At 41.3% G+C, this 15,179-nt stretch overlaps 1 protein-coding gene across 3 annotated transcripts; it reads right to left on the bottom strand.

The window, feature by feature from the left end:
• si:ch211-216l23.2 (nuclear receptor coactivator 5) lies at positions 1 to 14,762 on the bottom strand. 3 transcript variants are annotated; one of them, XM_024803314.2, is made up of 10 exons: positions 14,556 to 14,762; positions 14,360 to 14,446; positions 11,277 to 11,350; positions 10,978 to 11,101; positions 8,599 to 8,798; positions 5,461 to 5,739; positions 5,172 to 5,342; positions 4,760 to 4,999; positions 4,604 to 4,671; positions 1 to 2,616 (listed from the first exon to the last, which is right to left on the bottom strand). In XM_024803314.2, the coding sequence occupies exons 1-9, from the start codon at positions 14,615 to 14,617 to the stop codon at positions 4,634 to 4,636; spliced, it is 1,275 nt and encodes a 424-aa protein (XP_024659082.1). In that variant the 5' UTR covers positions 14,618 to 14,762; the 3' UTR covers positions 1 to 2,616; positions 4,604 to 4,633. The 3 variants fall into 3 exon arrangements, with proteins under 3 accessions (XP_024659082.1, XP_004569236.1, XP_004569237.1); XM_004569179.3 differs by lacking the exon at positions 1 to 2,616 and having other exon boundaries at positions 3,215 to 4,671; XM_004569180.3 differs by lacking the exons at positions 1 to 2,616; positions 14,360 to 14,446 and having other exon boundaries at positions 3,215 to 4,671.
• Positions 14,763 to 15,179: the final 417 nt, after the last annotated feature.

Consider the following 15,179-nt stretch of genomic DNA (forward strand, 5'->3'; position numbering starts at 1 on the left):
AAGCTTTCAAAAACAAAAGCATTGTTTATTTTCATCAATCAACAAAATGCAGAGAATGAAAGAAGGAGAAATTAAATCACATCCACATTTGGTGTGAGCAGCCTTGGCCTTCTTCTAGGTACTGTTGAAATCTCCCAATTCTTTGAATCTTTGGGCTGAAGGAAGGACAATACTCGGTGTATTTATGCTCAATCAACAATCATTTATTTCCATACAATTCAACACTTAAGAGCATAAGGACCATCATGATGGGGAGACATGCCTGAAGAGGGTCACAGCAAGTCTCAAAATGGTGACGGGTTGCTCAGCTTTTTATAGTCTCTAGTGGCCCCCAGCTAGTCGTAAAAGCCAAAACATCACATTCTTTCTCTGTTACAGCGCCTAAGTTATGACCTCGGCAGTTGTCTCTCTGCTTTCTGTAAGGTGGGGGTGTGGAATGTAGTCTATCTATCTCCCCTGTCTTAGACACAGAGTCTCCTGCTTACAAGCTTCTCTTCATGATTCAACAATTAAGCATGTAACACATCACAGCAGATCAAGGATACAGAGTGATGCACACTTGTCTAATAAACTAATAAGTGAATATGTTCTGTTAACTCAAAAGTATAATGAGAACTAAACTACATACAGCTCACACACTCTATATTAAAGGGTATAATATGATCTACAGCAGTATTCTAATTCAACTACTTTGATTACATATATAAGGTAACATATAATAACAGAATAATCTAATAGTACACTGGCACACAGTTTTTGAAGGAACTCGGCTGTAAGGACCAAAAAGCTCTTCAAAGTTATCCATACAGCAGAACGCTGCTGCAGGGCTGCTCTCCCCTCGCTACAGGACATTTACACCAGGAGATGCTGGTCCAGAGCAGCTCACATACTGAAGGATCCTTCCCATCCCAGCAATAAACTGTCCCAACTTCTGCAATCAGGCAGAAGATGCAACACCACCCGAGCAACAGAGAGGCTGAAGAGGAGCTTCTCTCCTGTCATTGTTACCACATTCTCATATCACGGCTGAGCCTTCTGGCTTCACTACAGCACACTTTAACACCCCACTCACACAATGCTCAGATTTTGAACTGTAAATTTCCAGATTTTTTTATATAATGTAACTCACTCACTGAATATAATGTTCTCTCTCTTTTTGCACAGTCGAGCGTATCAGGTCACCTGCGTGTTGTACTTTTATTAGGGGTGGCTGTAGCCACTGTAGGGCAAGATACTAACCCCATGTTTGCCTGATGGTGGTGGTCAGAGGGCCCAGTGGCACCAGTGTCCGTCTGTCAGTGCGCCCCAGGGTGGCTGTGGCTACAATGTAGCTGCCATCACCAGTGGGTGGATGACTGGATGTAGTGGAAAGCGCTTTGGGGTCTTTAGGGACCAGAGATGGGCAGTAACGCGTTACTGTAATCCGATTACTTTTTTCAAGTAACGAGTAAAGGGATTACTATTGCAAAAACAGTAATTAGATTACTGTTACTTTCCCGTAGGAACGCTGCGTTACTGCGTTACTAAAACCGTGTTTTTTTGCAAGAATGTCTCATGACAGTGACGTAAGCGAGTGCGACGTTCGTGACAACAGCTGTGTGCAGATCAACAATGGATCACATATCGAGTGCAGAGAGAGTATGAGCGTGCAGCGTTTAAAGCGTGGAAGTACTGACCTTACTTTGAGTTTGATTCCATAAAAAGTGACAAAAACATTAGTGTCCGCTGTGCGTGGGAAGAAAACTTCTTTTTACAGCGAAAAAACCCCTAAACTTCCAACAAGCACCGAGTAGCTACGACGTAATGGGAAACTCACAGAGACACTCGCGGATTCTTCCACTGACCGCGGCACACCTGCACCAGGGTAACCCTCCGCCTACCCCACTCCTGCTTTACAGGTGAAAATAGAGCAACAGGACCGCTGAGTCTTTGACTTTATTTATTTTCTGCTGTGTTTTACTTGCATCTATTTGAAAGAGTGAGTGTAAACACAAAAAATATTTTATGAGCTGGAATGTGCAGAAAATAGGTTTAAATGTTAAACTAATTTCTTCCAGTCAGAGAATGTTTCATATAATTAAATTTTTGCTTGATGCATAAAGTTAAAAGATTAAAACTAATAAAACAAGTTTTAAAAAGAGACTTTTCCATCTGATCAGATCTATCACTTTATCACCTACTCAGGTTGTAAATCGTGTTTTAAAAAGTAACTAAGTAACTAATTACTTTTGAAAATAAGTAATCAGTAAAGTAACGGGATTACTTTTTTGGGGAAGTAATCAGTAATTAGTTACTGATTACTTTTTTCAAGTAACTTGACCAACACTGTTAGGGACTGAGTAAAAGCGCTATACACATGCAGGCCATTTACCATTTTTTAACTATGTTCGTGACAAATAAAGAATCTTGGTAGGTCGTTCCAAACATCTCGGAGAATCAAGCACAGATCTCCTGTGGATGTCGGCGTCCTCACATCCTTCTGTCTCTGATCCCAGACACACTCGATGTTGAGATCAGGGCTCTGTGGGGGCCGTACCATCACTTCCAGGACTTCTTGTTCGTCTTTACGCTGAAGATAGCGCTTCATGACTTTGGCTGTGTGTTTGGGTCGTTGTCCTGCAGAATACATTTGGAGCCAATAAACAATCGTTTATATTTCTGAAAGCACCTTTCACCTGCTGAAACCCTTTTGCACAGGACTGTAAATAAATTAAAACCATATATAATAATCTTGATTGTTCACAGTAGAATATATGAACATATATAAACTGATAAACAAAGGCTAGACGAGCAGGTGGCAGTAAAAACAAACAGCTGGAACAACTGGCAACAGGTCAGCAACATGACTGTGTATAAAAAGAGCAAAGTAGAGACTCTGGTGTTTAAAACTACACTAAGATGTCAAAAGAACATTACAGCAAACACGCGACAGAAAATCACCAATACAAATGTACACAACTACTTCTGTGCCACTTAATATGCAGTTCGCTACCATGAAGCCTGGAAGCTGTTTCCTGTGTGTTACTGTACAGCAGCTCAGGCAAGCTTCCAGTATGGAAATAAAAATGAGTCCAGAAATCTCCATCCACGCGAGAGCTTCAACTGGAGCTTAAAAAAATCCTCATACAACTTTAAAAACCGATGCAGCGAAACCAAAGCCTGTCCAGGCCTCACTCGCTGCTGCAGCAGCTCGTTGTACAAAATACACAAAGGGTTCACTTTTATGTTTTATTCACTTAAATAGACTGATCAATACGTATGTGTTAGGAATTTGAGCACTAACATCTATTCAGACTCTTACAGAAAGATGCGTCAGTTTGGTGAACTTGTATCAAGATGTTCATTTTAATTCGTAATAAAAGAAAAACGTCTCAAAACATTTATAAATGTTTTCTTTGAAAATATAATCGGGACTCCAAACCTGTTCAACATCAGCACGCCGCACAGCAAAGGGAAAAGCATACAGTGGTTCAAAAACATGAAGAAAAAAACATTTTTACAGTATCTACAAAAGCAAAGCGTTTGTCTTTGTGAGGCCTCAGCCTCCCGCAGCTCCAACAGAAAAAGGCTTCTTAACCAGATAAATGCTTTTCAGTAATGCTAATAAATATTAGCAACAAAACAACAGTGTGCTAGAAATTCTAGCAATGACAAACAAAGCCACATATGATAAGTAGTTGTTTGTTCCAGACTCGTGTGCTCTGCCTGCATCACATATTTAACAGATATTAAGCTTAAAGGCTGAAACCCACAGCGTGTAACCAAACCTGTGGAGCCTTCTTACTCACATCAGACCTGCCATTCAGAAAATATGTGGTCACTGGACTTATAATGAAGAGAGTCGCATTTCTTTCATTTATGCTGGGAAATAGTTGGAGCTTAGTCTTGTGCTTTGATAGAAGGACTCTGTCAGAAGCCTGGGTAACAAAACAAAGCTGATAGTTGCAATTCCAATGTCACAAGGACGATTATTTTACTGAAATGTACTGTACACGACAGCGATTTTACTGTGCACAGTGCAGGAAATGCAATTTAACAAATACACGCGTTTGTGTTCTGCCATGAAGATACTGCATGCATCATACAGAGTCCTTCAGAGTGACCGTTTTCCTCTGTGGCACAAATAAAATTACACATGAATCAAGTTATATTTGAACCAGAAATACGGCTCCGAAGAACAAACCATTATAAAGTGAAATATCTGTTGTCCAGAGAAACTTTGAGAAATTCAAAGCACCATGTTGAAAAACTGTACACAGCAAGTAGGCTCGTGGCGTTTAATACAGAAGACGTCCTGTTGCAGCCGTGATTGGGTATTGATTACTGCGTGGCTGTATTTCTGTGCAATCAGCTAAACGAACTACCTGATGGACCTGTGCAACACTCACCAACAGTTACAGACCCTGACGGACAAAACATAAAAAAGGCACCGATGCCTTGGGGGGGGGGGGGGGGGGGGGGGGGTCTTAACATTACCACTCAAACCACCCACAGTGAGCTGAAGACATAACATCAACTTTCATTTATCTTCCAGCTAAATTTAGATAAAAAACATAAAAAAGGATGCTTTTGCTCTAACATGAAGTGATACACTGTTCATAACCTGCAAATTTGTGTGTGTGCGTCTCATTTCCTAATGCCGGGGGACACTCTGACGAAGAAGAGGAGCACCTGAGAAAACAAAGAGGCAAAAAACATGACTTTAGGACAAAAGTTTAAGAAAAGAAAAAAAAAACCCCAAAAGAAACCAAAGACCAACCTGGAGACGACAGAAGTGGAGGGCGAGCACTCTTTAGAGTGGGAGGGGCTCCTCTAGTGGGACCTCTGGGGCCTGGGTGGAACACAGGAGGAGGGTGGAGCAGGGGCCCACGAGGCACACCGGGACCGCCGTAAGGGATGTGTGACGACAGGGGACCTCGGACAATTGGGCCCCCTAACGACGGACCAGGAAGGCGATGCAAGGAGAGCAGCGGAGGAGGTTTGGTTTTGGGATGAGCAACTAAAAATAAAAAGAAGCAAATCAGCCTCTAGCTGTTCATGATTAGCAATGCCGTGGTAGGTTTTAGCACTCTCACCAAAGTAGGACACCAGGACTTTTCATCATGCTTCACAGCCTCACAGCATTAAAGGTTTGACAGATTTAAAAAGACACAAAGAGGGAAAACCCAAACCTGGTGAAGGCAAGAGGGGTACAGGTGAAGGTGAGGCGTGGTCTCCCATGGGCCCCCCTGTTAAAGATGCAGGCTGAGGCTGTGGTGGCCCAGATGGAGTCGGAAGCAGAGGAGGTGGTTTCCCCAACCCTGGAGGTAACATGATCCCTTTCTCACCCTCACTGTTGGAAGCTGAAGAGATAAAACGCAGGTGAAACAGAGATATATGACCTAAGGACAAAGCAAAGCTGATACAAGAAGTCAAAGCTGAAACAGCGCTTCTGTAGGAACTGCTGTGTAATCGTTTCACCTTGTACGTGGTCCTGCCGAGAGCGCACGTACTCCGAGATGGTTTCCAACTCCTCGGGGTACAGATGGACACCCTCGCCTAACAGTACGAGGAGCTGACGTGTTTCAGAGGGAACGGTGTGGCGCGCGATCTTTTCTCGATCCAGAAAGTCATCGAGCAGCTGCGACGCCTCGGCTGCAATGTCTGCTGGGTCCCTCGGGGGTCGCTCTTTAGCCAGTCCACGGTTGTACTCTGCTAGAACAAAGTCCATGGCCTGGTCTTTGGGCATGTTTCGATGGACTGAGGAGGGAAAGGGAACGGTAACGGTGAAGTGTCATGAGGCTGAGGTAGGAGAAAGAGGTGAAAAAAAGATCCCTTTCAGCTCGCGCTGAGATCGTTTTGATGTCAATGTTGGGATCAGCTGATTAAATTAGTATTTTGGTAAGTAATGCTTCGGGGGGTGGGGGTGGTGTTGGATTACTGGATGTGTGGCACTGAGGGACATGCATTTTGTGCAAATACGTGCATTATCAGTAACTTTAATACAACCTGATTAGTAAGTACTGAATTTATCTAAATGTGCATCCAGACATTTTATTCTAAATATAATGAATGGTGACGCTTTTTCAGCTTTGTTTCTGAGGACAGACAATTGTGTTTGTTGAATTGATCTAATTTTGGTTGAATTCACCTAACAATGTGTTTAACATTTGTGTTATAAAGATTAGGTCGTGTATGTGTGCTAATAAAGCATAAAATGTCATATTAAGCAGATTTAAAGCAAACTGCACATTATTACAACTTGAGTTTGATTTTATCCAGAGCCTGGGTCATGCCTCTGTAAAACCGGCCGCACGCTTCGTCCAGGAGGATACAAAAGATAAAAATGAAAATTCCCACAGTTACGAGGTTAGATCATAAAGGTCCATAAAACCATAACTGATTTAAATGTAGCCAGTTTCCTCCTCGTGATCATATTTAGAGCCAGTATCTGATCTGATGCAGATCCAAAGTTCAGCTCAGGCTTTGGAGTCGAGGATTACTCTCTGTTAAAAAGTGCTGCTTGTTCAGCTTCGACCTAAAATTTCTCAGTTTGAGAAACCACAGGCATCAGGAGCATGGTCACGGTCTCCTTTTGACATTCACAGCAAATCTGCTTCCCAGGTTCAGATGTGAAAATGCAGTCCTACAGTAGGAGTCCGACCGTAGGAGTTCGAAGGAGAAAACTGGGTCAGCTGAACTGTGATACACGCCGCTGTGGAACTGTGAAAGGATTTGTATACAATCTTCACACTAGGGCTGCCACGATTAGTCGACTAGTCACGATTACGTCGACTATCAACTAATCGACTAATTTAATAGTCGACGCGTCGTTTGAAGCTTTGTAAGATCCTGAAAGGCGCAGGAATAAGTAGCAGGATTTAAGAGCTCAGTTTCCAACAATGGCGGCAGCTAGTTAGTTTTAATATTACTCTTATTATTCTTTCTGGGTCACAAAATAAACGTTTCACATATTTTCAGGCGAGAATGTAGCTGTGCAAACCTCAAATATCTGCTCAGTTTATCAGGACACCGCATATTTTCAAAAGCGCTCCGACGTTTTCGGAGACGTCTGTTACCCACTAGCTCGATAGCTAGCCGGGGGCTAGGCTAACTAGAGCCGTGAGAACACCGGACTCCCGGCAGATCGTTTTCAAACCCACCGCAGTCTTTCACTACTCAGGTTAAACATATATGAGTCACTTAGATAACTTAAAAATGTTATTGTTTGGCTTTTTTCTGTGTTTTTTATTTGTTGATGAGATGAGATAGCCTTTATTTGTCAGTTCCAGGTCTTTTGCCCACAACCGAGATGACAGACCTTTATTTGTTCCTGAGTAAATCGGTTTGGCTGAGATTAAAGTTATTAGATTAGGTTAGATTAGATAAAATAAAACTTTATTAATCCACTGGGTGGTTTTCACACAGCTGAACAAACGTCAAACAGAAAATTGATTAAACAGAAGTGTGAGATGGTCGAGAATTTACTCCGGTGTCCCGTTATATTTTAGGGAGCAAAGCGCAGACGACTGAGTTTATTAAACTTCACCGAGACAATCTGCAAATTTCATTAAAATTTAATAAACTACCATCTTGTGTTTATTTTTAGTTAGCACAGACCTTAAACACATAAAGCTGTAAGCTAATGATGGTTATATAAGAGCAGATGCTGCTGGTGCAATAAGCTGTACGTTTTCTGTCCAATGGATGATGATCTGATTAGTCGACTAATCGCAAAAATAATCGGTGACTAGTCGACTATCAAAATAATCGTTTGTGGCAGCCCTACTTCACACCATCCTGAGAATTTTCTGTCCTCCCTGAAATGAAGTTTCAGCTGAAACGTTGTAGTTTTGCGACACTTGGTACATCTGGTTCCCACAGGACTGAGGTGACACAGAAATACTTTTATGGTCTGTGTTGCTAAACGTCTCGACTGCACCTCATATGCAGCTGAACCTGACCTCAAGCCCAGGTCTTGCGTTTGGCACCTGGCACAGATCGTGCATACGTCTGATAATAATACAGATTTGGTTTATTTGTTTTTGTTAAGAGTAACACTCACGTTATCGCACAAAAATCAAAGATGAAGTGAAGTTGGTGTGTAAGCTAACAAATAGTCTGAATGGTAGCTACAACGTTGCCTTTGTGCCGTCTTCCAAAGAAGTCTGATTGTTGGTTTGGTCTGGTTTGTTATTTGGTTTAAGATAGCAGTTAGTGACAGAACTGATGACCCATAAAATGAAACACATGTTGTAATAAATTGACCGTTTTTTAGTTTTTGGTTTGGTTTTTTTGGGATGTATTGTCATGTATTGTTGTGTGAAGTATATGCATGTGCTAGCCAAAGGATCGTTTGCCAAGATCCAGCTATTAACATGTAGATATGATAGACTCGGCACAGTTTTTAAATGCATGCATGACTGAAGAACTGTAGCTTTGTGTAACTTTAGATAGTGGTCTTTTAAATGGTAGTGTGTCTTTTTAATTTATTTGGTTTTACAAGAAATTTGTTTTAGACCTCGTGTTTAAAGATGTGGAATCTACAGACTGTTGAACTGAGCCTAGTAAAAGGGATGGTTTGGTAAGTTTGAAGGAATACGAGGGGTACGAACTTACTTTTGAGGGATTCTGAGAATATGATAACAGTGCAGGAGGACAGAGCTACGTTTGTCTGCTCCACCAGAATACATAAGGGGGAGCCTTCTGCTCGGACATCCTGTAGGGCCCGGGTCAGGCCCGATTCCGCTTGAAGGTAGAGCATTTCCACTGACAGGCCACGCTCCTGCAAGCACTGGCTTAGCGATTTGGGGTAATCCCTTTGAGAGGAAGAGAAACACTTTGTTAACGTGACATTTCTATATTAAGCGACTCACCTCGTATAGGAGATACCCCGAGTTAAATCTGTGACGGAGCAAAGGGTGACTCCTTCATTTAAAATGTGCTTTCCCAACAAAAACAGTGTTTTATGTGAAGCTAACACAGATTTTCAAATCTCTCATCGGTGTGATTAGTGTTGTATTGTGGGTTTATTCTTAATGAGATGTTTGTACCGTAAATATTATAATACTAGTATTTCCTAGTGTCTTTGGGATACTGAGAAAGTCAAATAAAGTGCTGCATCAATTTATACTTATCAATAAGCATTTTATAACTGCCAGTCCATCTGTATCAACTGAGTCTCATAGTTAGCTTGAGTTATACTCCTGTGCTGAACCAATTCCAGTGGTTGACACCCTTGTGACTATACTAGTAGGACACTTTATTAAGTACACCCTGCAAGTTCAACAAGGTGCTGGAAACCATTCCACATTAAATGTGTCCCCTAAAATCAGCACTCTCTCTGATTCTGATGCTCAGTTTGAACTTCAGCAAGTCTTCTTGGACACGTCTGTATACCCAGTATAGGGTGCATGGCCGTGCCATTCAACACAGGAGTATGGCCTAAATCAAGCCTAAGCGGCCATATTTGTGATTCAAATTAATCGTTGCTTTTAGTGTAGAAGTGCGTGAAAATTGACTGATGATGTTGCAATCTTGCAGAGCATAAGGAGTGCAAGTTTTTTAGTGTGCTTTGACCGCTACTCTGTTAGACTTTTACCATGTGTAGAATGTCATGGTCGGGGGGTGGGGGGGTCCAATTTCACTGCAGGTGCAAACTTGCATGTGACAAATAAAGGTTTGTTTGATTGATTGATTACTGGTTTACAACTGTGGCAGTTTTTCAAAAGCATAAAATAAAGAGTATTTTAACAGAACGTGATCCAAGTGGCACATTTGATATGTGAAAGGTGTATTCAAGAATGTTTAACCTTCACATGTATGTATCTGTTAATGTACTTCAATGCAAATCAGTGTGTAGTTGAACACTGAATTTTAAAGATGTGCTACATGACATTTTTTGACTGTGCATAAATGAATACAATCTTCGTTACTGACTGATCAAGACACCAAAAACAAACAGCTGTTCCAACTTTATGTAAATGTGTTTGTGTGAGTGACAAAGTGAGGTGTTTTTTTGCTGGTGTTCACGTTGCTTCGTCTGTGGTTGTCAGTTATCACAACTAATTTAACAGACAATCATTCAACACAACACAGGAAGAAAACTACGTGTGCAAAAAAACCTGTGGGCTTTTACTTTGGTTTTTGTTGTTTTTTTGTTTGTTGCCATGGTGACAAAGCTTCACAGCAGACATCTGCATTGGAAATGTGGTTATATGAACACTTACACACAGGGTCTGCGTGTGAAACACTGTTAATACATCAACAAAAAGACTTTCCAAAGGGAACAAGAACCTAAACTTGAGTAGCCAGAACAAATTTGAAGTTACAGCACGTTAAATGTGAACAAAGCCTCGTAGCTGAAACGATTTGCAGCCTGCACAGCACACCAAGAAAGTAAAGAAAGGCAAGCAAAAAACTGACGGTGATAATAAAAGGATAAGATCTGATACAGAGTTATAAGTCCTTCTGCTCCTAACACTTTCATTGCCTCATACTTACTGACACATCAAAACAGCTTTCATCCAATAAGTCTCATCCTGCAGGGAACCAAAACTCCACAGTCATGGTCTGCAGCTGCTGCTGGAAGCACTCATTTGTTCTGCGGTCTCTGTGAGCTTAGCACAGCAGCACAAGAACCAGTCCTCCATCTGCTGCAGGCTCTGATTAAAGTGACCCTAAAGCTCACAGCAGAGCTCCAAAGCAGGAGGACGACTACTGTGGCCAGCTGCAGTCCAAGACGGTGCAGTTGACTCAATGACACTGAGAAACACTACAACAGTAACCTGGCCAGCAAGCCAACCGGTAGGGAAAACACCAGCCGGGGAAAGGTTGTTAGCATCAACTAAGGTTTTAATATAAGACTGAGGAAGATAGAAAAACAAAAGATAATATGAGTCGGCCCGAGTGTGGGGAAACACTGAATGATATCAGTCTCCTCACGCTGATAGTAAAGGATAAACCAGCAAATTCTGTTGGCAATGAATAAATACTCACAGGCACTGTTTGGTAACAGAGAGAACCACGCAGTCGGCTGGCTTCCTCTCCTCCTGCACCTGTCTGTAGAACTTCTGATACAGCGTTTTACGTCTGTCTGCTGGAGTGCCACCCTCTGGTTTGGCTGGAAGTTTGAGAACGGTGACGTTGAAAGAGACTCGAAAAGCGGCAAAAATATTACTGCACTCTTTTCTTCTTTGGATCAATGTGTAATTAAGATTTTAGAGTATTTAAAAACATGTCTTGTGTAAAGCGTATCCATTTTGCTCATACGGACAAAACAAAGAAACAAATCTCACCATTTGGCTGATGCTTGTAGCCCTCGTACTTCACACTTCCACTGTAGTTTTGGATTTGCTCTAGCTCTTCATAACTGAAAAAAAGCAGTGAAAAGTGTCATAACAGTTTAATATGGGAGGTATTTCTATGCCTCCTCTACGACACCTTAATATGACGAGCATATAAATATCCAAAAATAGATTTTCTGAAAGTGAGACTCAGAGAGCAAGTGCACGAAGGAGCCTGTGCGTCCGACATTCAGTGCATCAAAGTTTTAAGTTTCACTCAAACAGCTTTTTCCCCTCACAACACAGAAACAATAGTAGACTGTTGCAAACACCGTATTCCTGATGTCTTACTAAAACATTACGTCAGCATATTCTGACATTCACACTTTCAAAGGATTCACAGCTAAAGTGTTGAAATACTTGATTTTGTCATAGTTGACAGTAAAATTACATCCGTCTTCTGTCCCAAAGTACAGAATAGAGACTAAAGTATGGGATCACCCACACTTTAGACCCACGGGAGCTGCTCAGCTGCCGGAACCCAAACCCTGAAACTCCAGTGGCATGTCAGCACAGATGTTCATTGAGAAGTTTGGAAATGTGGAGTTGGTGAGTCAGCAGAGCGCAGTCGGTGACCCCACTCTCTAACTTTACGTTCGTGACCGAGTGGCTGGTTGCTAAACTTTACAAAAACACATCTTACAGTTGACTGTGGAATATGTAGGAGAGAAGAAACTGTTGCAGTGACGGTATCCTATTATAGTACGACGCTCAAATTCAGCGTACTCGTTTGAATGACCCATCCCGTCACAAATGTTTGGAACGCCACAGCCAGGAGCACACACCTGTGACACCTCACTTAAAGATAAAAGTTGGGCCCCAATTCTTCCATCCATATAGCACATGCTCTACAGTGAACAGTGTGCAATATTTTTCTCATCAGGAAGCAGCAGTAACACGTTACTTCTATACTAGTCTGGTGACATGGCCGCAAAAAAGTCAGTGCAGTTTGCACAGAGCTCAGAACAGCTGCTTTCAGCTTATATACTCTAACTAAGCACTAACAGTTTTACAACACACACTAAAAATTAATGTTCAGGTAACTTTAGTTCATTTTACATCTATGATTCCAAACTACCAAGCTTCTATCAGTACCTGCTTTGCCTGTTGCACATGCAATTATGAACTTATTTATTTATTTATTTATTAACCTTTATTTAACCAGGAAAAGTCCCATTGAGATTAAAAACCTCTTTTGCAAGGGAGTCCTGGCCAAGAGGCGACAACACGTTGAAATTACAAAGTTACATACATATTATAAATAACAATTACATTTTAAAAACATTTTTCTCTGGCTCTCTCAATCTGGACTTAAAAGCATTTAATGAAATAAGATCTGCTATCTTCCAGTCTTTTTGCATCATGTTCCATGTGAAAGGGGCAGCATAAGTAAAAGCCCTCTTTCCCAGTTCAGTTCTGGCAAATGGAACATTGAGCAATAAAAGATCGCTTGAACGCAGGCTGTAAGAAACAGTACTTCTCCGTGTGAGCAGATCGCAAATGTAGGTGGGCATTTGTCCAAGCAGGGCCTTATAAATAAAGATGCACCAGTGAGCAAACCTCCTGGAGGACAACGAAGGCCATCCCACTCGAGCGTACAGATCACAACAATGGGTCAAGGCCCTACAGTTTGTAATAAACCGTAAGGAGGCATGATAAACTGAGTCAATCTTATGAAGACACTGGGCGGAAGCATTCATGTACAGCAGATCACCATAATCTAAAACAGATAAAAATGTAGCATTTACAAGACGCTTTTTTGTCTCAAAAGAAAAGCAAAATTTGTTTCGAAAGAAAAATCCCAATTTTAGTTTGAGTTTTTTCACAAGATTGTCTATGTGAGGTTTAAAGGTCAGAGAATCATCAATTAAAAAGCCAAGATATTTATACGTATGCACCACTTCTATGAGGTTTCCCTCAAGAGTGGACACCAAGGGGACAGTTTGAGGAAATCTCTTCATGTTTGAAAACAACATTAGCTTTGTCTTTTCAGCATTGAGAACCAATTTCAGCTCCAGAAGTGTGTGCTGAACCACGTCAAAAGCTTTCTGCAACGATTCTATTGCCTTTTCAAAGTTTGAGCCAAAGGAATAAATAACTGTGTCATCAGCATAAAAATGCATAACTAGCATTGGACACATTTTGTCCCAAATCATTTATATACATGATGAACAGCAGAGGTCCTAAAATTGAACCCTGTGGCACCCCAGTGTGAATATTCAAAAGTTCTGAGCACAGAGTTTCACATTTAATGCATTGAGTCCTGTCACTCAAATAATTAGTAAACCAGGAGACAACATGTCTAGACAGCCCCAAAGAAAGAAGCCTATGCTTTAAAATGGCGTGATCCACAGTGTCGAAAGCTTTTGACAGGTCGATAAAGAGAGAAGCACAGTGCTGTTTTTTATCAAGAGCAACAAGTATGTCATTTATCACTTTTGTGGCAGCCGTGACAGCACTATGCTGTTTTCTGAACCCAGATTGTAGTTTTGAAAGAACTTCATTAGGAGTACAAGAACTCTTTTAATTGCTCACTGACGAGAGACTCAAGGACTTTTGCCAAAACACACAAGTTTGATAACTTACCCAAATAAAAGTGATTTCTGTGTTAAAGATGAGTCTACAACCTCGCTAGGCAGCTGAAACTGTAAGTGTACTCAAACTGGAGAGCTGCATTCAAAGTTTGGTCTAACCAGTTAAACCTGTAAACAAGATCCTAGAATTATTTGTTTCATGATTTACCTTCAGGGAGGAAAGAAAAGTCTGGCTGGGAAGGAAGTAAGATGTTCCCCAGTGCTGACATAAAGAGAGTTGGGCAGCTATAAGGAACTATTAAATATGACTTATAGCAACTTGGAGGCTTTAAATGCAGTTTTTATTTACTAAGACGGTGCATTTTCTTTCATCTAAAACAAAACCATGAATGACGTGTAGCACTACACACAGAAGTGAAGGTGCACAGTAAATCACTCATAATAAAGCTTTGGTCACTTTAAACCATTGCCGACAACAAAAAGGCTGCCCGAGGCTGGTACCTGTCCAGGGCATCCTTGAGCTCTTCGGTCCTCTCCTCTCTGGTTGGGTATGGAGCTGCCCTCCGAAACACACGCGGCTGTGGAGCACTACACAGCACAGGTGGCGGTTTATAGGGCCGCTAATTGACAGCGTTTCACGTTTCTATATTATTGTGAGCTAGCAGCTAATGCTAACCTCGCTAGCCTGGAAACTCACCTTCCGTTAGGGTTACCGGATGGCCGCCGACCACCCGCAGGTGATTTCACCCAAGACGACATTTTGCCTGCCTTTAAACTTCACCTCAGCAAAAGGCAGCTTTAAAAACACCCAGAAAAAGACGCTCTCCTGGTGTTATTCCGCCAATGTTACCAGATACAGCCTGTGGTGATGAACGAGGAGGGGAAGAGCTCTTCTTCTGGCTTTACTGCTCTCACAGTGTGTAGGTGCACCATCGCCCCCTGCTGGACGACCCTCTAATAACATTAATGGTTGCGCCTTTGAAACTCCTAGCAGCTTGTAGCTCTTTGTTTACACATTAAAAGTGATTTGTAAACAAACAGGCAGAAACGAAACTACAAATTAACTAAATGTAGGTGTTAAATTTAAAACTTGACAAATAATTAATAACTAAGGATGTAAAAAAATGAAATATAAAGTGATAATAATCGTGAAACACATATATTAGTAAATAAATATATGACATATAACTCCATTAATTAGTTGAATTAAAAATACAGATTTCAGTACAGCATTTACATTTGTACACTGCTGTTTATTGTCATATTGTTTTTCTTCTTTCTTCTGCTCCTTCAGATTAATAATCTCCCTCCATCTCACTAG

Source organism: Maylandia zebra, linkage group LG7 (assembly GCF_041146795.1).
Source record: "Maylandia zebra isolate NMK-2024a linkage group LG7, Mzebra_GT3a, whole genome shotgun sequence".
Classification (NCBI taxonomy): domain Eukaryota; kingdom Metazoa; phylum Chordata; class Actinopteri; order Cichliformes; family Cichlidae; genus Maylandia; species Maylandia zebra.

Coding starts and splice junctions, on each gene's coding strand:
- si:ch211-216l23.2 (XM_024803314.2), bottom strand. CDS start 14,617: ATGTCGTCTTGGGTGAAATCACCTGCGGGTGGTCGGCGGCCATCCGGT. Junction 11,102..11,276: donor CTACAAGCATCAGCCAAATG/GTGAGATTTGTT, acceptor TCAAACTTCCAG/CCAAACCAGAGGGTGGCACT. Junction 4,672..4,759: donor TCCACTTCTGTCGTCTCCAG/GTTGGTCTTTGG, acceptor TTGTTTTCTCAG/GTGCTCCTCTTCTTCGTCAG.